The sequence below is a fragment of the Vipera berus genome (genome assembly GCF_964194415.1).
Source record: "Vipera berus genome assembly, chromosome: 8".
NCBI lineage: Eukaryota > Metazoa > Chordata > Lepidosauria > Squamata > Viperidae > Vipera > Vipera berus.
In genome coordinates this window covers 3293650-3320284 of record NC_138211.1, presented here as the reverse complement: position 1 = coordinate 3320284, position 26635 = coordinate 3293650, and the positions used below count along the sequence as shown (strand labels likewise).

General features: G+C 40.6%; 1 protein-coding gene across 2 annotated transcripts in view; it reads right to left on the bottom strand.

Annotated features, from left to right (window-relative positions):
- Nucleotides 1-20000, bottom strand: part of ARHGEF12 (Rho guanine nucleotide exchange factor 12) — a 64282-nt gene extending 44282 nt beyond the window's left edge. For both annotated transcript variants that reach the window (XM_081333643.1, XM_081333644.1), the window contains exon 1: nt 18444-20000. In XM_081333643.1, coding sequence (XP_081189769.1) covers nt 18444-18475 — 32 coding nt within the window. In that variant the 5' untranslated portion in view covers nt 18476-20000. The remainder of the gene's footprint in view (nt 1-18443) is intronic.
- Between the last annotated feature and the right edge of the window lie 6635 nt (nt 20001-26635).

Here is a 26635-nt window from a genome sequence, read left to right as displayed (position 1 = left end):
TGACTCAAAGTTCACAGAATAAATTTCTCTATACCTCCTGCTGTATATAAGCACAGAAGGCTGTCCTACATTGCAAGGAATAAGAGTACATTTGCTAAAATACATGAAATACACACTGGCATACAGAGAACATTAGATATAATTCTCACAACATATTTCATCAATCAAATATAGAGACATATAGAAATAAGAACTGGCCCTCCATAATTTAAAAAGTATTACTGAGAAATGGAATCCAAAACTCTGTTAAAAGCAAAGGATAAGCCCCACAATAACTGACTCTTTTCTCCATAGTATAATTTTATAAATTATTCTTGTAAGGCGGAGAATATTTATGGCTTGACTAGAAGGCTGAACGTTTACGTTAATGAAGTTCAAAATTCTATTGATTATTTCATTCATTATCAATTTATTTGCTATGATCAGTTGTATTTACCCAGGGAGGAAAGATCTGCTAAGAATTTCTAGTCAACCGTTTTGTGATACAGAAACAGGATGATTTAATTAAAGCATTTGTTAATAGATTTTCACTGAACCATAAGAAATTTATTACTTGCATACTTTGCTAATTTTAAAATTGAGCATTTTTTTAAAAGGATAGTTCTTTAAAATATAAATTTTACCATAATATAGTTTGATTTTTTCTTGTTTTAAAGTCTACATATTTTATTGCATAGTATATAGTGTTCTGTTGAATAACCTATAAATAAAACAAAAAGAGGATTTTGAAGACAGAGGATAAGAGAAGCAAGACAATCCTGCTAGACTAATGCCTGACTAAGAAGACCATAAGGTGGAGGTAGGACATAAAGAGCATATTATCTCATTTGAATAATACACATTTGATTGCTCCTATCAAGTCAGATCATTGGTCTGTTTAAATCAATACTCTCCACACTGACTGACACTTCTCTAAAATTCGACACAGGCACCTTATCTAGCTGAAGATATTGGAACTGACATTTAAAAAGCATATGATCTCTCACTCAGCTACAATTTATTTGAGCTCTAAAGCTAAAAGAGACAATCTTATGGAATACAAAGTCTTTGCTGTTGCTAATTGAAAGAAAACTGAAGAATTATAATGCCTTATCAATGAACAATTACACAAGATGACCTAAAGACAAGAGTAACTAGAATGGTGTTTTTCTAGGAAAGAGTATGCTTCCTCTCTTTCCTCTCAAAAAAATTACTTCAAATAAAATTAGTTCACGGCATCCCTCTACTCCAGGGGTGTCAAACTCAATATCATTGAGGGCCCCATCAGCATTGCGGTTGCCCTCAGGGGGCCGGGTGGGTATGGCCTGAGTGGGCGTGGCCTACTGGGTGGGCATGGCTAGAGTGCGTATGGCCTACTGGGTGGGCATGGCCAGCTCTACATCGTTCGCATCAAGGGTGCCTATGGGGGCCCGGGCAGGAGTGGGACAGATCTGAGGGTCTCTGGCAGGAGGAGGGTCTCTGGGCCAGGGCCAAGGCAGTGGGGGCCGTTCCCTCACTGTTTCCAGGATGGCTTCGCGGGCCGCATGAAACCACTTTGCGAGCCGGATCCGGCCCCCAGGCCTTGTGTTTGACATGTCTGCTCTACTCAGTGTGTCTAATTCACTTTGATTAGGCAAAGATAAAAGTGGAGTCTCTTTTAAGTCAGGTTGATTGCTGGTAACTTCATGAAAAGATTCAGGTAATTTTCTTGGCAATAGTAGAGATATGGTTTGCTGTTGTCTACTTACAGGACGTTTTCTCAACTTCCCTGCCTAGCCTTGAATGTATTCGCTGGTGGTCTCCTATCCACATACTACCAGGTCCAATACTTCTGAGCTAAGGTGAGTTAGGTGCTGCCATCTGCTGAGACATGCATTAACTGTGATAATTGCAAATGGATACAGATACTCCCCATGCTGTCACGAAGCATTACAGAGCCTTGTATCAGCAGTATTATGACACATATTGACAATAGAATCTTTCAAATAGTTGTTCAAATTCTGGATCAGTAATATTATTAAGTATACAAATTGACAATGTAATAATACAAGTATACAATCTGACAACCTAATTCACAGATTGTGTTTTTTTTAAAAAGCAACAATAATGTAACCCAGCCAGTAATCATATTTCAAAGTGGTTTACTGCAAAACTCCACTGGTCCAATTTTGAAATTGTCAAATTAAAAGAAATTACAGTCTATGTAACATTTGTTTTTCAAAACCCCCCATATTCCCTGATTCATTCCTATTAAATTAGCCACTTTGATTACTAAATACAGTGTTTCTCCCTTACAATGTTGTTACAGACAAATAAGATATTCAATACCATTATAATAATCATTTACTAACACTGAACAATAACTGCTATAGAAACATTAACCAGCCTTGCGTATGGGTAAATCACAAAAGCTGGCGAGTTCTTACAAAGCAGGATAAAGGTTTGCATTCAGCTCAGAATCTCTGATCAAGAGAATAGTATTACTGCCTGCTTCCTCCATGCAAGACATCTTTCTTGGCTGTCAAAAGCTTTGTTCTCAAACTGAGGCTAACGACAGCAAAATATGCTTTTACAAAATAGAAACCATCTCTCAGAAAAGCGAGTGCACAATTATAACCTAGCTACACAGAATACATATAACTACCGTTATACACAATGCTTGCCATATACTGTCAAGATAAGCTATTGCCCAGCCTTTCTTTTTTACTGCATCTTATATAAGGAAACAAAGACTTGGAGATTACCTGGTTTTTTAAAATTTATCCAGGAAAAGTCATTCCACTCAAAGCCAAATCTTAAAAAACAAAACAAAAACCTGCTATCTATGTGGTTTTGAGATGCTTTAAAATCACTGAAAAGGCTTTTAATCAGTTGGGAGATAGGATAAAGGAGGTGGAGTTTCATCAAGCTTTCCCTCCCAGCATTTACTGTACTGTGATGTTAGCAGAGCAGCAAAACAGAATACAGTAGTTAGGACGCTGAGCTTGTCGATCAGAAGGTTGGCAGTTTGGTGGGTCGAATCCCGAGTGCCGCGTAACAGAGTGAGCGAACGCCTGTTACTCGTCCCAGCTTCTGCCAACCTAGCAGTTCGAAAGCACGTAAAAAATGCAAGTAGAAAAATAGGGACCACTCCGGTGGGAAGGTAACAGCGTTCCATGCACCTTTGGCATCTAGTCATGCCGGCCACATGACCACGGAGACATCCTCAGACAAATGCTGGCTCTTCGGCTTGGAAACGGAGATGAGCACCGGCCCCTAGAGTTGGAAACGACTAGCACGCGGGGGAACCCTTACCTTTTTTTATTTATAATGCTCTTCTAAAATATTCCTACCAGAAAGATTTAATATACTTTATATTGAGCATTCATTTATCCTGAATGGTCAACTACGGTAAATTAAAAACCAAAATAAAGGTGCTTCAGCACAAAGCAAAAGGTTAAACATGGAAACCACTAATATCAAAGCCATGAAATGATATGAAACAACTTATCTCAAATTGTTTCCAGAGTACAATAGCCATCACCCCCAAACGCAGAAGGCACTAGATCAAGGAATACTGAATCACAGATTTTTGCTTTACAGTATTTTTACGTGTTCTCTTTTTAGAGAAAAAGTAGGCGTTCTGTTATCTCATTTTTTTAGATGCAATGGAATAGATCTATTATAATTGACTATGCAGTGGTTCTAATAACTTCATCTGTGGCTACCTCTCCATTTTCTGGCACAAGATGGATGTAGTGCCACTTCATCAAAACTGAAAGTACAGTATTACTTTACAAACACATTAACAAATTTCACATTAGAGGTTTTATCCCTCACAACCTTGGTTTTTAATTTTCTTGATGCATGAACAAAATGATGTGTAGGAAAGAGAATCTATAATTGTGTCTCCAGTAACTGGTGGTCATTACGAAAATATACAATTCTTTCACCACTAAAGGCTTTATTCTATTTTAAAAGGGTTCCTAATTAACTTGCCATATGGCTCATTTACTAAGATGCCAATTAATGCTCCTAGCTCACCGCCCTCGACTACCCTGTTTTCACAATGTTTTCTTTCCACTGTTTGTGCTTTACCTGGATATAACTCTAGGCTCCCAATGCTGCTTTTCTCTCAGTTTCTCTCATTTAACCCTGTGAAATATTTTGACATGGCTTCCTAGTTCAGAACATTTTATTTGTTTGACTACTGCTGCTTTCATCCTGTCTGCCAGGTCTTTCAGAAATTAACACCTGCCAACTATAAGCCACATTAGGGATAATATTCAGAAATCAGGGCCTTCCTCTCACAAGAGGGACGGAATAAAGGTTAAGAGATCAGTTCAAAAAGGAGTTAGCAACCTAACCAATGTGGGGAAGACAGAGAGCAGTGGAGGGACACGTTTTCTTTTTCTGCCCCAATAAACCTAATTAGGAATGTGAGCAGTGCTGGCAGGAGAGAAATTTCTTTACGCTAAACTGTCTGTTTGTGTTTGATTAATGTAAATCTTCTCAAGACTCTAACCATGCCCTGGGCAGTAGTAAGATGCCTGTAGTTCTGTTAACCAGCATCGATGCAACTGAAGAAAGGGGACCCGCTCCCTTAATCTAGTCTGGTGACACAGTTTCAACAATGGGCTTTGAATGCTGCTTGAGTGAATGTCACTTTGTCACAATACTAGACATTTCTATCAGGAATAAGAAAATGTTGCAACGTTTTTTTTACAAGATCTAATTTAAGGGAGAATATAATTACACTTTGAACAGAAATTTTCATAGTTAATGCCAAGCTAAGATAGAAGATCCAATTTGTTCCAATAATATTACCAAAGTGAGATTAGAAACAATTACTATACAGTATAAATAGACTTTTGTTTATATTTTGGTTCACCAGAAAATACGTCAGAATGTGTCAGAATATCACTCAGCATTTCATTTCTGAATATGTTCCAATGCATGGAATGACACAGATATTGTGATGAGGAAGAAAAACATGAACCTATTCTGGAAGATCTGTTCCTCATTCTTTAAATTTCTCTTATGTTTCAAGTAATCCAACCACCTCAGGTCCCTCTCTGTAAACAAATATGGTGTTACTTAACTTTTCTTGAACCTGACATTACACAGGTCAGGCCAATATTTGTTTCTCACCTTTTAAATGGAGACATTTAAATGGGAATGGGCAGCACATAAATGTATGAGGTAGCTTACCTCATGTCTGTCCAGGATAAAATATTATTTAAAGTATTCTAACAATATGTTTAACATGCAACATAATATAAAATCATTTAAAACAAAGGCACTATAAACTAAAATACCAGAGCATTAAAATCTCTTGTAAATTCTAAGTTATTGATAATGCCTGATTTGAGCCAGCCAATGCTATTGCTTTTTAATATTGATTTTGCTATAAAGCAAACAGTACTTATAAAATATTCTGCAGCTCTGAAAGCAAAGCTAGCAGAAATCTGAAGACACCTGAACTACTCCATTTACCAGCTCTGCCAGCTATTATTAAGGAGAAACAGTCAAGTTCTAAATTTGCAGAAATGAATTCTATCTCAGTACAGAGACAGTCATATACATTAGATTAATAAATAAGAAATCTTCAATTGTCATGAGTTCATGAAAATGATAAATAACAAAAGATCATAAGAAACTTGAAAATGTGTTCTTTGGTACAAGGTAAATTCATGAATAAATAATTTTAGTTTTATTGCCATTTTATTATTCAGGGTTAATTTTGTCTGCCTGTTTAAGCTAAATAGGAGTTGCTATATACCTAGTTCAACAGCCTATACCTCCATTTATAAAGAATATTATGAAGTAAATTATATCAATTAGTTTAAGATTGAAGAAACCATACTTTTAAATTTTATAAATCAAACATACCTTTGGGAGCAACCAGTTTATGTGTAGTACAGTTTATGTGTAGTACATTTTACAATGCCACAAAATAACTTTACATCGCTAAAGTGTGCTAAAATCAATATTGCAGGTATTTCAGGTTTTCTCAAAATGGCTTCCCTCCAGAAACCCTCTCATTTTGCTTCACTGCTTCAAACTTCCAGAAAATGTGTCTATCTACAAGAAATGCAGTATTACCTTGCTTTTATATTATAGGATTTAGAGTGTTGGTCACACAATTAATATCCCTTTGTTTACTGATTTAAGGTTGTTGTTTTTTTAAAAAAATCAGGCTTGAAGGTTAAGGGCGCTATGAAAGTATAGATACCATGCATATTAAGCTTTTAAGTGATAATTATTCTTCTCTGTTTCAGTTTAATAAGAGACATTATTCTTCGCAAGAACGCACCAATCAGAGCTTGACATAACAACAAAATAGTTGTAAATATTTATATGGAATTCACAGACCTTTATCCCAAATAAGAAGTCAGGCATGGGAAATAAGCAGATTCTCAGAGCTTGCACAGCAGATATGGACAAATCTCCAAGGAACAGAGGCCTCATCACTAATGGGAGTTGAAGAGCAATGAATAAATACAATGCTACTAACTAGCCTTAGATTTCCCTTTTCCAAGATGTGTTATCAGTGATATTATATGAACACCCTGACAATACCAAGCAGTTTACAGAAATTCAATTTCTTAATGAGAAATGCAAAACAATACCTTGGTGCTGACAATAAAAGTTTACGGCTCAGAGTTTAAATGCTAACATTCAATACAATTTATCACCAGAAGGGATGTCCAAAAAGAAACAATTCCTGTGTGAAAAAGTATATACTTATAAAAACAAAATGAGCCTGGGAGGTACAAGTAAAAATGGTTCCATCTCCTACCTTTGTTTCAAAGTTGCATTGTTACCAGAGAATAATTCTGCAATTGAGCCTCATTAATTCTGGTGAGTGGAATTCTTTTTGCACATAATGGTTAAAATACATGTTGCGGCAAATAAAAACATAAGATCTAAATATTCTTAATTCTAATATTTCTTAAGCAAAGGACATTCAGGGATTCTCAATTGGTCACTGATAACTAAGCACATTAATTTTGATGTAGTTCTTTATATAGTAGTTATGTGATAAGAATGTAAATGATACATCATAGAATAATATATGAACTTCTAGTTTACAAGGAGGTTTCTCTGTACAAAATTTACAAAACTATTTTAAGGAGAGGATACAAATGTTTTGGAGTCAGTATATACATCATGGATTTCTAAATGTTTCTCAATTTCTCAGAGATTTTTCTAGAATTAAATACTCTGCTGCAAGTTAACTGGTCTACAGTGTATTGCAAATACATAAAAACAAATTCCTACACAGTAAGTCAATGTCTAAACAAAAGGAAAAGAATAGTAATGGAATGTTTGAGTAGGAAGTCTGCCGTTTTACTCTAGTCTAGTGACTGAATTTAAACATCTCGAAGCCCAGCAGTAACTGCTATAATGTGTTTATTCCAACAATTTGCTATTTAATAAATAGCATTTTAATTCATAGTATGGAAAAGTTAATATACACTTTTCTAGTCTTGGCCATCTTTTCAGTTATTTTCATCTTAATATTAGTAAAATTTTCAGAGTACTTATGCAAACCTGCTTACTCCATATCCCTTCTCCCTTGCAACTAATAACCATCCACAATCTCCAGAAACAGAAAAGGCTAATTTATACGACTGTTTTTCCCCCCATTGCTGGGACTGTAGTAGAAAGGAGGGCCCCAGTATGTTTTAGGAAATAAATATTCTAAAGTGCTGCTTTCAATTGCAATGACTTTCAAGAGACATGAAACCTTCCTGACATTATATCAGTATACTTTAAAAAAATGGTGAGAAGGTTCCTACTTTACCATTTTTAAAGGCAAAATCTCACTGCCCAGTAAATTAAGATGGGGAATTGAAATTTCAACACATAGGTTTCTTGTTTTAAAAAAATACAGCTAGGTGACATCTTATGGGCACAAATTCTATTTATCTTCTCAGTCAACGACAACTGAAGTCACATATCAATGCTCATATCATCCCCTTCTATCAGGGGTGTCAAACTTGCAACATCACATGACGTGTCGTGACGTATCATGACTTTTTTCCCCAGCAATGGGGTGGGCGCGGTTTAGGCATGACGCATCCAGCCCGAGGGCCAACAATTTGACACCTCTGCCTTACATTCTACTGCAAGATACACAAATGTTGTTGTTGTTAGTTGCGAAGTCGTGTCCGACCCATCGCGACCCTATGGACAATGTTCCTCCAGGCTTTCCTGTCCTCTGCCATCTTCTGGAGTCCATTTAAGCTCACGCCTACTGCTTCAGTAACTCCATCCAGCCACCTCATTCTCTGTCGTCCCCTTCTTCTATTGCCCTCAATCTTTCCCAGCATTAGGCTCTTCTCCAGTGAGTCCTTCCTCCTCATTAGGTGGCCAAAGTATTTGAGTTTTAGTTTCAGGATCTGGCCTTCTAAAGAGCAGTCAGGGTTGATCTCCTCTAGGACTGACCGGTTTGATCGCCTTGCAGTCCAAGGAACTCGCAGGAGTCTTCTCCAGCACCAGAGTTCAAAGGCTTCAATTCTTTGGCGCTCAGCCTTTCTTATGGTCCAGCTTTCACTGCCATACATTGCAACTGGGAAGACCATAGCCTTGACTATACGCACTTTTGTTGGCAGGGTGATGTCTCTGCTTTTTAGTGTGCTGTCTAGATTTGCCATGGCTTTCCTCCCCAGGAGCATGCGTCTTTTAATTTCTTGGCTACAGTCCCCATCTGCAGTGATCTTGGAGCCCAGGAAAATAAAATCTGTCACTACCTCCATTTCTTCCCCATTTATTTGCCAGGAATTGAGAGGGCCAGATGCCATGATCTTGGTTTTCTTAATGTTTAGTTTCAACCCAAGTTTTGCACTCTCCTTCTTCACCCGCAACAAGAGGCTTTTTAGTTCTTCTTCACTTTCTGCCATTAAAGTGGTATCATCTGCATATCTTAGGTTGTTGATGTTTCTTCCGGCAATCTTAATTCCAACTTTTGATTCATCTAGCCCTGCCTTTCTCATGATGTGCTCTGCATATAAGTTAAATAGGCAAGGCGACAGTATACAGCCTTGCCGGACTCCTTTCCCAATTTTGAACCAATCAGTGGTTCCGTGTCCAGTTCTCACTGTTGCTTCTTGGCCCGCATATAGGTTTCTCAAGAGACAAATAAGATGTTTTGGTACTCCCATCTCTTTAAGGACTTGCCACAGTTTGTTATGATCCACACAATCAAAGGCTTTTGCATAGTCAATGAAGCAGAAGTAGATGTTTTTCTGGAACTCTCTAGCTTTCTCCATGATCCAGCGTATGTTGGCAATTTGATCTCTAGTTCCTCTGCCTCTTCGAAATCCTGCCTGTACTTCTGGTAGTTCTCGATCCACATACTGCTGGAGTCTAGCTTGTAGGATTTTAAGCATAACTTTGAAAAGATTAATGAAATGAAATGAAATGAATGAAAAAGATTAAAAAGATTAAAAATAATAGTACCATATATTTTATTTTCTTCTATTACTGCACTACACTCACCTCGCAAAATGATCATAGTTATTTAGAAAATATGTCCAATATACAGGTGTATATGTGCATATACTATTCATCTTAATTCTAACCATTTTCATCAGCAGCTGGTATATCCATACTTTTCCAATATTAATGGACACTATTCTATATCTTTTAAATGCTGAGTACAACATAAATCAGACACACTTTAGAAGACTAGTGAAAACTATTAAAGTTCACATCAGGAAGTTTTTAGTGTGAAGGAATCAAGATCAGGGAAAAATATTTTGGCAGTATGAACAAATGGGCAAACCTCAGATGTCTAGCAAAGATATAGTTTTTAGAATACTTTCTACAAGCATTCAAGAATCAGTTGCTCTCCCAAAGGAGAGAAACAAGATACCTAAAAATAGTTATTTGTTGCAGCGCTGTCAAAGCTTTCTACTCATCCATGAATTAGGAATCCATGAGTATTTTAGTCTGTCATGCCTCATGCACGTATTAGTATGATAAAAGGTAAAATATTAAAAAATGCTATAGCAACACGATTATTTTAAAAATGGAAATGTATACATACCTCTGGGGAAACAAAACAATCATACATTTTATTACTAGCATTACTATGCTGCTTTATTTAACCTCATCTTTTAATCAACAATCTGTTGGCTAATTGCATAAGGCATAAGCATTCCAGGGTCATAGACTTATATACACAGAGAGAACCTTTGGCCTGAGCAGCAGCTGTGATCAATGAGGCAGCTGCATCTAGGCAACACAGGGCAGGGTAGAGACTTAAGCCTCCATTTGTCCACCACAAAGGAACACAACACGTACCAGCAATGCAGGAAGGAGCCTGATCATCTGTGCTTCAAATGAGAATTTGGGGTTGATTTGTCTCAGGATCTATTTGTTTGTTTTCTTGGCTATCAACAGTATTCTCAGGTGCTTTTTCCAACACCAAATTTCAAAAGCGTAAATACTTTTCTATCCTACGTTGACATTGTTATGATGATTTACATTGCTATAGTTGTATTGTTATAGTATTTATTATAGGTACTGTAAACTGTGTTAGGGTCCAGTTGGATTGAGACAGTGCATTAACTACATATATAAACATAATATTTAAAAATATATCCTTTTACTTAACACCTGCCAACTACAATTGGCAAACTCCAGTAATGAATAATAGCACAAAGAGTTCAGGGAACTCTAAAATTCTGACACTATATGGGAGATCTCCAAGTTGTGATAACTGGGAACATTACTATCTTTCGCCATTTGCCATCTCCCAAATGGAAGCACTTCAAATAAGCTAAACATTTTCTATTCTAAAATAGAAATTGACAAATAATTCTCTCAAAAACTGAAATACCATCATGTATTTGATGTATATTTCGCTCTAAGGAAAATCAGCTTTTTAGGAGGCTAGCATAGGTTAAGAGTGGGCAAAACAAGAGTAGACTAATGGCTTTGTGAACTTGGTTTTATAAAAGCCAGCTCTAGATAACCACTTCCGCTTCTGAAACCACAATGCTTGCACAAAACTAACCACAACTTTTTTGTGTGTTTGCATTTTTTCATCAAATTGTAGAAGCGTGCTATCAATTTTGAGAGTTGCATATTCTTTTAATGATAAAGTACTTCAATTTTTGGTCAAATCAGTGTAGGATGACAATGAATTTGTTCACATTTTTGTATTGCTCATTTTGCTAAGCAGCAAATTAAATTACTCCAAATATACTGCCCTTGCAAAGGCACACCTCATTCATGTGGATACAAGCACACAAGTATTTTCCCTTTGGCAATTTGCCAAATAAATTTGCCAAAATAAAAACCTTATACAGTACTTACAAGCATTATGACAACTCAAGAAAATCACCTAAATGAGATATAGATGATTGGATTATATGAACATATTTCTACAGTCCATACAACTACAATACTATTATCACACTTCTAGTATTCCCGTCCAACAAATTAACTAAAAGTAGTTTTTGTTCATTTACCGCAGAACTTCATAACTCCCTTCAGCCCAAGCTTTGGTGACAGATTGAGTACAAGCGTAGTCCTCGACTTACAACAGTTCATTTAGTGACAATTCAAAATTACAATATGACTGAAAAAAGTGACTTGTGACTGTTTTTCACACTTACAACCATTGCAGCATCCCCATGGTCATGTCATCAAAATTTGCATGCTTGTCAACCGGTTCATATTTATGAAGGTTGTGGTGTCCCAGGATCATGTGATCATCTTTTGAGAACTTCCGACAAGACAACTCAATGGGGAAGCCAAATTCACTTTACTAACTTAAGCACTACAGTGATTCACTTAACAACTATGGCAAGAAAGATCATAAAATGGAACAAAATGCACTTATCAACTGTTTCACTTAGCAACAGACATTTTGGGCTCAACTGTGGTTGTAAGTCGAGGACTTCAAGTGTCAGTAGGACCACAGCCATTTTGCAAGGGAGTGGAAGTCATGAGTTTCAAGCTGGATACCACATGCATATGCAAATCATATTCTATCTATTTTGCTTTCCAAACCTCCCAAATGTAGGGAAAAAATCCTTGCATATATCCTAAGGAGCCCCGTGAGTCACAAGAAAGATTTTTGACAGGCTATATATGCTCCTCAACTCACTTTTTTGTCCCTCTGACCTATTGAATCGAAACTTACATGTGAAGGGGTCAATTCAAACAACACAATGGGAAATATAAAATTATCTGCCTATATAAAAGGAAGATTATTATTCTTGTAATGGAAATGAGTACATTAAACTTTTTGTTGTCAGAAATTAGGATACCAAGACTATTTTATTTTTAGTACAAAACCATGGAGGCACAGGCTACTAATGCCACATAAAGATCAATAAGCCAAGATCCTGAAGTCTGCAAGGACATACTCCTCCTATAAGCTCTTTTCTTTACAGGATGCCAGGTTCTCGTGAGTTATTTCCAAAGGATAAAAAAAAGTCCAAACAAAAAAGAAACACTAAGATCAGACAGTCCACTTCCTTTTCCCGTTTTCTTTTTTTTATAACTGTGTTCACAATACACATTATGAAAATCTGCCTTGTTTTCCTTTAATAATTTCAAACAGTCTTTTTTTTGCAGAAATTTGTCCCATATAAAGCCTGCATTTTCTTTGATTTGCTCTGGAGCTTTTTTTTTTTAATTTGCTCCTCCTTCTGCCACTTTAATTAGAGATTGTGCTTTCAAAACAAAAGTAATGAATGTACATATGTACACACTAATCAGGCTACCCCTTAGGGTAAGTAAATACAAATAACAAGCTAAAGAAATTAAAGGCATGAGATTTTTTAAAAAAAGAATTGTTAAATCTGAGGTTAAATTATAACCTTTCCATACCCTTTTCTAATCTTGAAAACCATCCTCCATCACATCCATACACATTTTGATACATTGTATTTTGTTCTTTAAACAGTGAATGTACAACTTCCTATCTTTTTATTTAACCTCTTTGGCTGCTTCACATAAACAAACATGTATTTATTTATTTATTATTTTATTTTAATTCCATTTATATCCCGCCCTTCTCCGAAGACTCAGGGCGGCTTACAAGCTTAGCAGTAGCCTTCATTCTATGTTGTTTATTTATGCAACATCCTCTACAAACAATTTCATGGGGGAAAAGTGCTGGGTTAGAGGGAGAAAAAAATAATAATCCCCCCTATAAATTCATCTGATCAATACTGAGGATGTTAATATGTAGGCTGGGTATGCTATGTATTTTATTATTAACAATGTTTTTTTTTTAAAAAAAAAAACGTGAATGTGTTCATATCACAAGATACGTTCAACAAATGCTAATTTCAAAATTAAAACCAACATCAATCAAAAAAAAATACATTAAAGCAACTGTAGATTGCTTCACAATAAATAAGTGTCATTTTATAGTATTGTTAACAGAACATACCAAGCAATCAGCCAAGGTACCAGGAGAATTCATAAAAGGGTAGTAAAGTTTTGTAAAAATTTAGGACTACATCCTAAAGTTATGAACAGTGAAAGTCCCAGCATTCAAAAACATGTTATAGAATAGTCTCAGTATCTCTGAAGAGTTTTACTTAATCTGGTACCTTGAAATATGTTGTGATTGAACTCCTGGAATTCTCAACCAGTGGAGTTGGGGTAAACATGTCAGGGAAGTTTCCGTCTGAGCAATAGTACAAGCTTAAGATTGTATTCAAATACATTAATAGAAAGAGGCCATCACTGGAAAGGGCATGTTCAGAAGGTTGGGTTCACATTTTCTTGAGAAGAGTGTATATAGGAAATTAACCCTATTTAATCTTCACCAAAAGCCATTTTTTTCATCCACACTGAAATTCAATGATTTTCTGCTAAAATGTGCAGCATGATCTTGCAATTCTGATTTGCAGGAACAGAGCATCACACAAGGACAAAATGTGCCAACAGAGGGGGGGAGGGGAAATGCCCTTAAATTCATTATGCAAACTTTTTACAAGAATCAATCTTACATCACTAATTGTAAGACTTTATAGATAGTACTCCCTTGCTAGCAGGATATTTACTATAAAGTTATTTAAGACTGGACAATAATTTGTCTGGGATGGGATCAGCATACCTTTCCTCAGCAGGGGGTTGAACTAGATGGCCTCCAAGATCCCTTCCAACCCTATGACTCTAGCTTTTAAATCGGACATGTCAAACTTGCGATGTCACGTGACATCACGCAACGTATCGGGAGAGTTTTGCCATTTTGCCGGCAATGGGGTGGGCGCAGCTTCCGGATGACACATCCGGCCCATGGGCCGGCAGTTTGACACCCCTCTTTTTAAGAGCTTTTTTGTTTTTGTTTTATTCAAACATTAAATCCACAGCAAGTTGTTAGCATCAACACAATCTTAATCACCTCAAATTTCCCTATATCTACAAAGCTGTTAGTTATAAACTATAGAGGGATTCAGAATAATAGGTTTATCTGAATAACTACAAACTCCAATACAAGTGAAAAAAGCATAAAGTAGCTTTCACATACAGGTTTTGGTACAAAAATCTGTCCCTCTGGTATTTGGCAGCCAATCTGAAATATCAAGATTGAATAAGTTTCCTTCATATGCTGGTATATCCAAAAAGGATGTCCTGAATAACAGTATATCATTTCTCTGAATCTTTTAGTTCTCTGTAGATATTAATAATTTATGTCATAAGTTCAATGCAACCAAACAATTACATATATTGGGCCAGCAAGTATCGTGTCTCCACCCAAGTAATTATCTCAGCTTTCTTCAAAACCAGAAAAGCAAGATCTAGCATCAGCTACTGACAGAAGCCTAGACATAACATAACCATCTAGTTGTAACCAACAGAAAACTTTAAACATTTGAGGAGAGGAGAAAGGAGAGAAGAGACTAAGCAAAGACCAAATATGCTCATATTCCTGGTATTTGTTCCATATCACATATAGAGCTCATGAAGCTTTGCTAAAGGAAAGTGAATTGTTCAATAGGAACAAACTTTTCTGTAATATCGGATGCCCCACTGAAACAAATTATCTAGTTACTCAGCCAACATTTTGTATGGGAAAAGCTATAATGAAGTCTTTAAATTACTTTTTTTGCCAATTGGTTTCCAAAGCAGCTTGATGCTTCATTAAATTTTAAAAAGTGGCTCTAAGGCAACATAAATTATTACACACTACAAATGTCCCTCTCCCATGGAAGCCAATGCAGGGCTGTTTAATTACCTCGCCTAAGAGATGTGTCCTTTTTTAGATCACTCATTTAGGGCCTCATCTTCCTCCCAAGATTGTTGTGGTAGGAAGCTACATATACACTGTGAACTATCCGATGAAAAAGGGATCATACTAATTCACAACATTGTAGTAATATTTTAATGTGAACTTTGTGATATTTACCTGATAAATGGAATTTAACTAAAATGCATTAATTGCCTTATGATATGATTTAAATTATGGCCTTCTATGGGTTTGTCTGATGAGTCAAGGAAACTGTGATTAACAACCTTGGTTAAAAACACCTTTATCCAAGTGTTTAAATAAAAAGAAACAATTAACAATAATTTACTTGCTTGAATGCTACAAATGATCAAGATGAAAAAGTATGCTGGTCCAGTTTTTGTGGAAGTACAACAACAAAACTGTATTTCTTAATTTTAATTTTAATTTATTCTACTGGGGCTATTAATTTAATTTCTTTTTAACTTTTGTATTATTGTATTTTATTGTTGTTAGCCGCCCTGAGTCCTTCGGGAGATAGGGCGGCATATAAGTCCCAATAATAAATAAATAAATATTTCTTGAACTCAGTTATTCCTGACTATGCAGCTGAGTGTCAGAATTGATATATGGTGTACTCATAAATTTGCTCCAAGATTAGTCTTTATTTCTATAAAATAAAAAGCATAAAACATATGCCATGTCTATAAAAGTGAAAAAGAGCATAGTTTGGAAAACACATGAAATGCAGATGTCTAGATTGCAAATTTTAAAAGGTAGGCACATTCAATGTTTCTAGGCTGCAGCAACATAAAATGCCAGAGTTCACATCTAAGATTTTTTAAAATTCCATCCGAGCCCCAGCTTGCCCAGCAATGAAGAATAAAAATCTCTAACTCACTCAGCTCAGCCATGTATTCCCTATCACAAATGACACAAGACAGAAAATGCCCAAAACTTGTCTGCAATCAGGCTGGTGCAGAAACACTCTTTTTACCCAGTTCTTCAGTGTTTAAGAAACATTTTATTGTTATATTGTTAATACTAGCCATGATCATGTAATAAGCACTACATTCATATACACATCTACTCAAACATAAACCACATTTGACTTCAGTAGGACTTATTACCTATCAGCCCCATTAAATTATAGAATAAAAATATACACTTTTGATCCACAATTTGGCTAAACAACATTTACTTTAGTGTATACTCTTTTACTTAAACAAACAGGACCTATTTCCCAGAACATGATGTCAAGAGATAGAGTTCACTAAAAGTACTGCAACTGCAAAAACACAGAAGCACTGCAACTGCAAAAACACTTCTGTGCAATCCCACCAATTTGACTGCTAAACTACCGTATGTTTCTGGAAAACTTCAGGGCACAAAGAAATTAATGATTTTAACACAAAGCCACTACTGCAAAGTTATCTGGAGCAGGTGCAAGTAGTTTAAGCAGATATAATTTTATCTATTGCACATTGACTCAATCCGAGACTGAAGAAATATCAAACTGCCAAAAATAACAACCAGGTAGTCTTGTCATTGCATTACAGAGACCATTATATACAGCTTGATATTCCAATTAAGGCTTACAAAGGAGAGCGTAGCAAAATATTTATCTTAGAAAAGGAAGCTCCAGTAGGATAGGTCAAGAACAATAGTAAGGAATGTTATCAGCTTCGTATACATTCACTGTTGCTATCACATCTGAGTTGTTACAACCATCACTAGCAAATATTTTAGAATTGACTTACGGAGTAAAAAGACTATAATCAGGAAAAATGTATACTTATTTTAATTCAGTTATAGGGAATATATTCCACTATCAAAACATATTTCCCATCTATTTTGTTGTTAACTATTAGTTGCATTAAAATATAACATAACTAGTCCTGCAGATCTTATGTTGAGCACATATGTTAAAACATTCAAAAAGTCTTTATGAGGAATAATAATCAGCCTTCAGCACGTTTTCTACAAAATAAAAACATCTATTATTCTATACTATATTTTAGAAGATGAATTTAACTAGGAAAACATCCAGAATTCCTAATATTCATAATCAAATTTTGTTAAAAGGAACCAGATCCTCATTTCAGCTAACACTTCCCATCCCCCCAAACAAGCTCAGCATTTTAGAAATGTAAGTATGTACCACATTCACCTTATTTTGTAGTCAGCTTGGGAATCCAGAAAATGATCCCATGGATCATCAATAATCTATCTTCCTACTGGCTCCTGACTCATTTACAAAATGCATTCTTCAGTACTGTTGCAGTGATCCCAAAACCAAACATTTCTTGTAACATCTAAGTACCTGGATGGCAAACTAAAATGACATCAGTTATCTGCTAGGGGAAAAAATAACTAATGCTCTTTTTTATTGATGATATTGCATCTAATTATCATCATAATATCAGCTTGTGGTAGCCCTGGATTTTGCATTTATATAATATTAGATGAAAAGTTCATGCTTTAAAATTATCACATGACACTGATCACCATCCAATATACTAGGAGACCCAGCTAATTGGACCCGCTCCCAACTATAACAGAAAGGAAGTTGATTCTCCAATTGTAGTTCAATTCCCATCAGCTCCAGTAAATATAGTTGATAATGTAGAATGAGAAATGCAGTCCAGACCAAAATTGTTACAGGTTCCTTTTTCTACAGGAGATTTCTACAGATTCCAAGACTACATCATTCTCAAGTCTCCAACTGCTGAGAGGAAATGGGGTGGGTAGAAATATAAATTGGTAAGGGAGGGGAAACAACATGGCCACAGGCCAACTATAACATCTCTCTTCTATTACACAAACAAGCATTTTAGTATTTAGTTCTGGAGAGCCAAATAAGTCCAGCTACTAAGATGACTCCAAAAGTAGAGATAACAAACCACTAAACCATTTGGGACATAGGTAGGCAATCTAACATCACCCTGAATGACCTTTATTGCTACAGCTGTACAGTATTACCTAAAACGCAAGAATCTTCTACATAGCCCAAACCTTCATTGTATTTATATCAAGTTTTCAAGTGGAACTCCTACCATGAGAAACTGCCAGTGGTGACCTAGAAAACTACCAGACTAATACATTTTGGAAAGACAACCCCAGATTATTTGATCAGCAAATCCAAAGCAGGCTTGCCAATTCCAGAAGTGCAGCCCAACCTCATTCATGACCATCTTGGTGCTTTAACAGATTTAACATCTTTTACCCAAATTCCAAGCAAACAGCAGCAGACGGTGCACAGAAGCTTCCCACTGACCTGTCCGTGATTGCGGACTGTGTGCCACTCATTGGAGCCCTCGGCAACAGGACGATTTTTTAGCCAATCTGCATCTTATGGGTGATTTGATGTGACTTGTCACTTTCCCACACTCACACCCGAGTTCAGAATCCAGCCGTCGTCGTATTCCAAAGGAGAGTAGAATTAAAAGCCACCAGCCACAGAGGTCTTTTCAGACTTCCAAAAGAGCCACCTCCCAGGACACTCGGGAGAAGCCACCAGGATGATCTTCTGCCAGGAAGAAAGGAAGGCCGTCACAGCCATGATGCACTCCTCTGGAAATCCAGCCGTTGTTGTTGCCTCGGTTCGAAAGGAAGACCCATCTCAGTTGAAGGACAGTTAGTTAATCTGCGGAAGAAGAAGGTGCCTCTCGTTCAATTCCTCCTTCCAAGCTCATTACAATCCCAGGATCTTCTCCAGTCCAAGGCCAGCCAGGTGGGTAAAGCGAAGTCCTCAATGCTGGGGCTGTTCCCCTCCAGAAAGGCCCAAAGAAAAACAACAGAAAGGACCTGGGGGTGGGTGGGTGGGGGGAAGAGGCGATGTAGAGATGCAAGGCAGGAGAGCAGGAAGAGATGGGGGAGCTTTCCTGGCTTCTTCCCACCACCCTTTTACGACTGATTCCTCCAGGTCTCTGCGAGAGGTCCACTGTCTGGGTGCTAAGAAACCCCCCAAAAAAACCTTTTGTGGGGCGGCCTTTCAAACTTCCGAGTTCATGGAAAGCAGTACCCCCCCAAAGAAAGGCAGGCAGGCCTTTTCCTGGGGGGGGATGTCAAGAAAAGAGGGGGGGACAGCGGGGTCCCCTTTGGAGCTGCGCCCCTTCCAAGTTGGGGGGGGCTCACACCATGCCTTGAGAGAGAAAAAAACGAAATACAACTTCCTCTATTCGCGGGTGTCTAGGGGGGGCTCTTCACCCCCCCCCCGCTTAGGAGGCGCAGAGACCACGAAGCCCGGCGCCCTCGCCAACTCAGTCCCGCGTCCCCCACCCCCCTGCGGGCCGGGTCGGAGGAGGAGCCCACTCTGGGCCCCGGCCCGCTTCTTAGGCCTCGGCGGGCTTCATCTCGCCCGCGGGGCTGCTGACAGGGCGGCGGCGGCGGCGCCCCCCCCCCGGCCGCGCACCGGCCCTTTCCGGCCCGCTCGGCCGACTCGGCCCGTCCCGCCTGAGGAGATTCCGAAGCGACCAGCAGCCGCCGAGGAAGCAGTCCAGCCCGGTGGCCGGCGCGGCCGGGGAGGGGAGAAGCGGGTCTCGGCTGCCTGGCGGCCCGCTGCTTTGCCGCCGCCGCCGCCGCTCCTGAGGAAAGAGCTTTCCCCTCAGGCCAACGGCCCCTGCCGGCTTCCCTCAGCCAGGCCTCGGCTCCCCCTCGGCAACCTCCGGCCCTTTCCGGCACTCCCGGGACTCGTTTTCCTTCGCCTCGGCTCTGGCTTCCCTTGCGACGTCGGCCGCCTCCTCCCCCCTCCCTCCGCGCTCCAATTTTTTTTTTTATCCTTTCCACTCGACCTCGCGAGATCCCTCCGCCGGGACTCCGCCTGACGTGGTTGTGGGGATTTTTCTCCCCCTCCCTCCGTAGCCTGTCGCTTCCGCCGGGATGGGAGGGGAGGGGGAAGGAAAAGAAAGGGACGTGAGGCAAAGGAGTCCCTTGAAGGCTATAGGGAGGCTGGAAAGCAAGAGCCCCCGTTGTTTAAGAATAAGGGGGAGGGGAGGGGGAGGGAGAGAGGGTTCCGAAGAAGAGACTCAGTGCAGCGAGGTGGTCTGGGATGGCGTGTGAAAGAGACAGAGAGCCTAGCCACAAAAGGCGAAGTTGGGGCAGAGTTGCAAAGTTGCTTCCACTTCTGTCAATTAACCGACTGAGCTCCTCTCTTTCCTTTTTTAAGGGAGATTCCGAAGTTAGGTTTGTGCGGGACACAGACAAGGATCACAACCGCTCAGACTCTTCTGCAGTGAAGACCTCGGGAAAGTTTTGGCCCTAACCCAGGCTTTCAACTGGGCGAAATGTCTGCGTTTGCTAACTGCTTTTTGGGAAGTCTGCAAAAACAGCCAAGGTGATACGATTTATTTTCCCATCCTATGGACATCCTTCCAGAGGGTGAAAAAGACCAACAGAGAGAGAGAGAGCAAGAGAGAGCAAACGTAACCCAGCCTTTAGTGCTTTAAGCAGAGAGTACTTATGAGCCTGCTCTGTCACAAAACCGGTTCTTTAAATGCAAATATACATCATACACATGCAAAACATCAAGAAATGGAAAGCAGGGCCGGCAACACCAATTGGTTGATGCATCAGGAGAACCATCTTGCTAATAAATACAGGATTTTAAAAAATCCTGTTATTTCCCACTCCCCCTCCTGGTGTTTTTGCTTGGCAGTGCTTGAATAGGTGAAGGTAAAGGTTCCCCCACACATGCGTGCTAGTTGTTTCCAACTCTAGGGGCCGGTGCTCATCTCCGTTTCAAAGCTGAAGAGCCAGCGCTTGTCTGAGGACGTCTCCGTGGTCATGTGGCCGGCATGACTAGACACCAAAGGCGCACGGAACGCTGTTACCTTCCCACCGTAGTGGTCCCTATTTTTCTACTTGCATTTTTACGTGCTTTCGAACTGCTAGGTTGGCAGAAGCTGGGATGAGTAACAGGCACTCTCACTCTGTTACGCGGCACTCGGGATTCGACCCGCCAAACTGCCGACCTTCTGACTGACAAGCTCAGCGTCCCAACCCACTGAACCACCGCGTCCCTTAGTGCTTGAATAGTATCAGTTAAAATCTTGCAACCTTTAAGATAATTAAAAATTTAAAGTCTAGGAGGAATAAAAGGAAAGGGTTGGTTGGAAACCCTGTAGCTCTTGGGGAACGTTTCCAGCATGAATTCCGCGGTTTGACTATGCAACCCAAAGATAAGGAAAAATTTGGTGTGAAACAAGATCTTAGTCTTTCTGAGCAAGTGAGGTCATTCTACAGTAGGTTTCTGTCTGCGAGATAGGTTCCATCCTGTTTGTGTCTTAAATCCAGTGATCATGACACAAAGCTGACACAAGGAGAATGACTTGCATTAGAGAAGACCTGTCTGTGGAGATTATCAGTCATCCAGTCACGGTTGTCCCAAGGATGCTTTTTCAAAAGGCAACTGGACTTTGTTTTTCCTTGAAGATGTTTCGCTTCTCATCCAGGAAGCTTCTTCGGTTCTGACTGAAGAAGCTTCTCGGATGAGAAGTGAAACACCTTCAAGGAAAAACAAAGTCCAGTTGCATTTTGAAAAAGCACCCTTGGGATTAGAGAAGACGAGCTTCTTTCCTCTTCAGGAGAAAGTAAGACATTTTCTCCGAGAGGATCCTCCAGGAGTGAGTTAGCTAAGGAAAGGTCAAAAGGCCTTATATAACATGGTTTGTCAGCCGTTGCCATGCAGATAATAACACCACAAATGGTACCATAATTTCCATGGCTAAGCAAGGTGGCTGTTCAATGAGTCACACCCAATTTTACAAAGTATTTTGTCACAGTTATTAAGCAAATAGCACATAGCAATAGCACTTAGACTTATACACTGCTTCATATTGCTTTTACAGCTCTCTCGGTTCACAGTGTCAGCCTCTTGCCCCCAACAATCTGGGTCCTCATTTTACCAACCTCGGAAGGATGGAAGGCTGAGTCAAACTTGCGCCGGTCAGGATCGAACTTCTAGCAGTCGGCAGAGTTAGCCTGCAATACTGCATTCTAACCACTGTGCCACCATGGCTCTTTATCATGCAGTTGTTCAGCAAATCCAGCTTCCCCCGTTGTCAGGAGCCAATGGGAAGATCACAAATGGCAATCACGTGATCCTGGGACATTGCAAACACATGCTGCTTGCCGAGTGCCTGTATTTTGATCACATGACTACAGGGATGCTACAAAGGTCATGAATGTGCATACCGGTTGTAAGTCACTTTTTTCAGTCCCTCTATAACTTTGAACCATCACTAAGTGAATGACTAAGTCGAGGATTACCTGAACACTCTGCAGGGTTGAATATGCAATGCTGTATGCAAGCATCATTTTGTATTATGTGTGCAAGCATCTGTGTGTTTGTGTGTGTGTTTGTGAGAGGCATAATAACACATGCTTATATTTATTCATGGCATGGAAACAATGGATTCGGGTTTCAGTTTCTGCCCTTCTCACAGAATTAAAGCCAAGTGCTGCATAAGAGAAGCCGAAGAAGTTGTGGCATCTGTGTGGGTTTTGGTTTGCCGTGGGATAGAGAGAAAAAAGAAAGAAAAGGCTGGATGACAAAGAAGCCTTGCTTTTCAGTTCTTAATTGTTAAAGTTGTTTATCCCATCACTTTTTAAAAAAATAAAAATAAAAGCCCTTTGTAACCATGAGGACTAGAGACTTACAGCTTAAGGCACAAAGTTGATTCGGAGTCGGCCCTTCCCTTTTGGATTGGTTCTCTTATTGTGTTTATCCGAGGTTTGTTTAAGCTTCCTTTAGTGGCTCAAGTTAGCTAGGTCTGCATAAAATGCTAAGCGACAAATCATGATTTAAGAGTTGAATTCCTGCAAAGGTCACCTTGAAGCAAAATGGGCGACAAATCAAATCAATAAATAAAGACTCCAAGTCCATACCCGGCAATTTGCATTATGGCTTGTAGTGTAAATGGTAGGACTAATCAGAAGTTATATATCAAAAGCTACACATTTCTTCAAGCTGTGGTTGCGGGCTGTCTTTTTCACGAGTGAAAAGCAAAAATAAGTACTGAACTGGTCACCTTTTTTTTCCCTTGAGACATTAAAATGTGAAGGTTGTCAAAATAAAAACTTTGTACCAAGACTAACCACGTGGCTGTTTAGATCACTGTTTCTCAACCTTCGCAACTTTAAGATGGGTGGACTTTTAACTCCCAGAATTCTCCAGCCAGCTCACCGGGAGTTGAAGTCCATACTGGTTTAGACTTTAAGAAAGATTCCTAAAAAGAGAGTGGAATTTTTATCTTCTTGCATTTTCACAGTGACAAGTCCCATAAACTTCCCAGAAGGGGACAGCGCTCAATGTATTGACTCAGGGGAAAAGAATAGCTGAGCTGAAAGTCCGGGATCCAAACTGTTTCTGAGAAACTGTCTACAGAGAATAAAAGGACTGCAAACTTTTATTGACTTTTGCAGCTCTCTAGTAGATCCACAGCCATCAGGGGAAAACACTTTGGCTAGGCTAAGCAAGGTTTCTATGGCAGGACTCCTGCCTCATTTATTTCCACTTGCCAGGAAATCCATGGGCAACCTGAGTTCATTCATTCTCTAATGCTGCAATCTGTCACCATTAAAGCTTTGTTGCCTCACGAGTTCTTTTAATTCACAGCATTCTGGCCCAAATGAGCAGCCTGCACAACATCCATTGGGATGTCAGGAAGAGTTGGAAGAGGCTCTGAATTTCTAGGAAACATTCTCAGAAGGAGAGAGAAAAGATTAAAATAGCAATTAAAATTAAAGACGGCTGCCGAAGTCATCCACTCCGTTTACGATTGAAGCAGCTCAAAACTATTTTTTAATAAATACGATTTACACACTCATACGAAACCAGCACGCTACTCCTCTGGTGCAGTGTTTCTCAACTTTGATATCATTAAGGTGGGTGGACTTCAACTCCCAGAATTCCCTGGGAGGCTGGGAACTTGATAAGCACATTGATTTGTGCTTTAGATTGTAAGCCACCCTGAGTCTTCAGAGAAGGGCGGGATATAAATGGGATTTTAAAAAAAAACAACTCTGGGAATTGAAGTCCACTGCTAAGGTTGAGAAACGCTGTTCTAGTGTGCAGTGTAATGAGCTATAGAAAACAGATTGTTTTTCTGGGCTTTTAAATATTCTCTCATTTTTGTATCTAAGAAGGAAGTTTATAGAACCTGCTACAATTTTTATAGATACTCCAGACTAAACCGATTTAGTCTGCTAATCAACATTCATGTCACAGACGTGTAGGAAGAAAAACTGGATTTTTTCAAGCCATTAGGCCAGGGGTAGGCAACCTTGGCTCTTTTATGACTCATGGACTTCAACTCCCAGAATTCTGAGAGTTGAAGTCCATGAGTCATAAAAGAGCCGAGGTTGCCTACCCCTGCATTAGGCGGTTGTTGTTGCTTTTAATTAAAAAAAGGCTTGCGAAAACCTCCCTTTTTAAATGATTGTGTCTCTTTTAGAGAGAATTGGCAAGACCGAAATAGTAAAACTGTGGCAGATTATGAGACAAAGGCTATGAAAATGGAGCCTTTCAGTAGCAGCATTTCAAGAAACAATTATTATTATTATTATTATGTACAGCTCCTTGTTTGTGGAAAATGAATTTCATCCTGAAACAGAGAACTCCTTCACGCATTACCCAAATCCACAACTTTATTACACTAAATAAACCCCAGGCTAGCTTTGATTTATCTGTCAAACTGTAAACCATGATGCTTGATTCATCCTTCACCCATGTGGCTTCTCCAGTTTTGGCTTAGAGAGGGATATGTACATTTAGCAAACTAAATCCGGCAATACCTAGTTAAGGGAAACATGTCTTAGTGCATGATACAAAACTTAGTATGTTTTTCCCCCCAAACTGTCAAAAAATATGATAGCCAGAAGCTTTAGAGTTTTTAAGTGGATAGGACAAGTTTGAGAAGGATAAAGACAGGAGGATCTTGCTGATAGTATATGCCGCATCTCTGCTCCACCGTTATGCACATTAATAAAAAGAAAACCTATTTATTCTTGGCTTTTTTCCTTCTGTGGATGCGTACGATGGTGGAGCAGAGATGAATTACACCAGGCATGTCCAAAGTCCGGCCCGCGGGCCATTTGCGGCCCGCAGGGTGGTTTAATACGGCCCTCAACAGCCCTCCCTGCTGTATGTAAATGCGGCCCTCCCACGGCCCTCCCTTCTGATTGAGGGCCGCCCCTTTGGGAGCTGCTCCCGCCTCCCCCGCCAAGGGGCCGCCCCAGGAAGCGCAGGCCGGCCCAGCTGCCGCCCCCACCCCACCAGCCAGGCTCCGGGGCTCCACGCGGCTTCCTCCACCTCCTCCTCCTCCTCCGCCAGGCCTGCTCGGGGCCCGGGGCGGCTCCAGTGCGCAGGGGAAGTGCGCGGAGAGCGGATCGCGCCCTCATCCCGGCCGGAGCGCAGCCCAGAGGAGGAGCCGCTGGGCCGGGCATGCCCTGAGCGGCCGGGGGTCTCCGGTCGGGCCATGCGGTGCTGTGGGTGAGGCGGGGGTGGCCGGCGGGGGTCTCGGCCTGCCCGCCCGTCCCGCTGAGCACCTTCCCTGCGCGCCGCAGCTGCCCATGGCGGCGGCTCCGGCTCCGGCGGCGCTGGGGCTCCCGGGCGCGGGGGCTCCGGCGGTGCCGGGCTGGCCGCTCTGGTACCACAAGGACCTGAGCCAGGCGGCGGCCGAGTAGCTGCTGGTGTGGGCCGGGCGGGCCGGCAGCTTCCTGGTGCGCGACAGCGAGAGCGTGGCCGGCGCCTTCGCCCTCTGCGTGCTGTGAGTCCGGGGACCCACGGGCGCCGCCTTGGGGACGGGCCACGGGAGGGAGGGAGGGGAGGGGAGGGGGCCAGGGCACGCCTGCAGAAGACTCCCCCCCGAGGCTGGGCATTCCGTGGCGGCAGCCCCGGAGCCTGGAGCGGGGTCTGTCCATGCCTCCGATTTCTTTCTTTCTTTCTTTCTTTCTTTCTTTCTTTCTTTCTTTCTTTCTTTCTTTCTTTCTTTCTTTCTTTCTTTCTTTCTCTCTCTCTCTCTCTCTCTTTTCTCTTTCTTCTTCCTCTCTCCTGCCTCCATTCTCTCTTCTTCCTTCCTTCCTTCCTTCTCTCTTTCTCCTTCCCTCCCTCCCCCCATTCGTCTTTTCTCCTCTCTGTCTCCTTCCCTCCCTTTCTCCCCCCTCCCCCTCTCAGCCCTGCCTGGCGCTGGAGTCCCGGGGGTGACCTTCCGCCATGGAATCCGAGACGACTTTTTCGGCTGCAGAAATGTCAGCCTCCCGGGACGGGCTGGGCGACCCCCCGGCGGGGAGAGGTGACTCCCCTCCCCCTTCTAGTGGCTTTCCCGACTCCGGCCATGCCGATCTGCCGCTCCTCTGGTGGGTTGAAGGGCCGGCTGCCTGGCCGAACCGCCGCGCTCCTTCCCCTCGCCCCGGGCTTGGTGCGGCGTCTGTGCCGGTGCAGCGAGTCTGACGGTGCGCGCCTGGCCT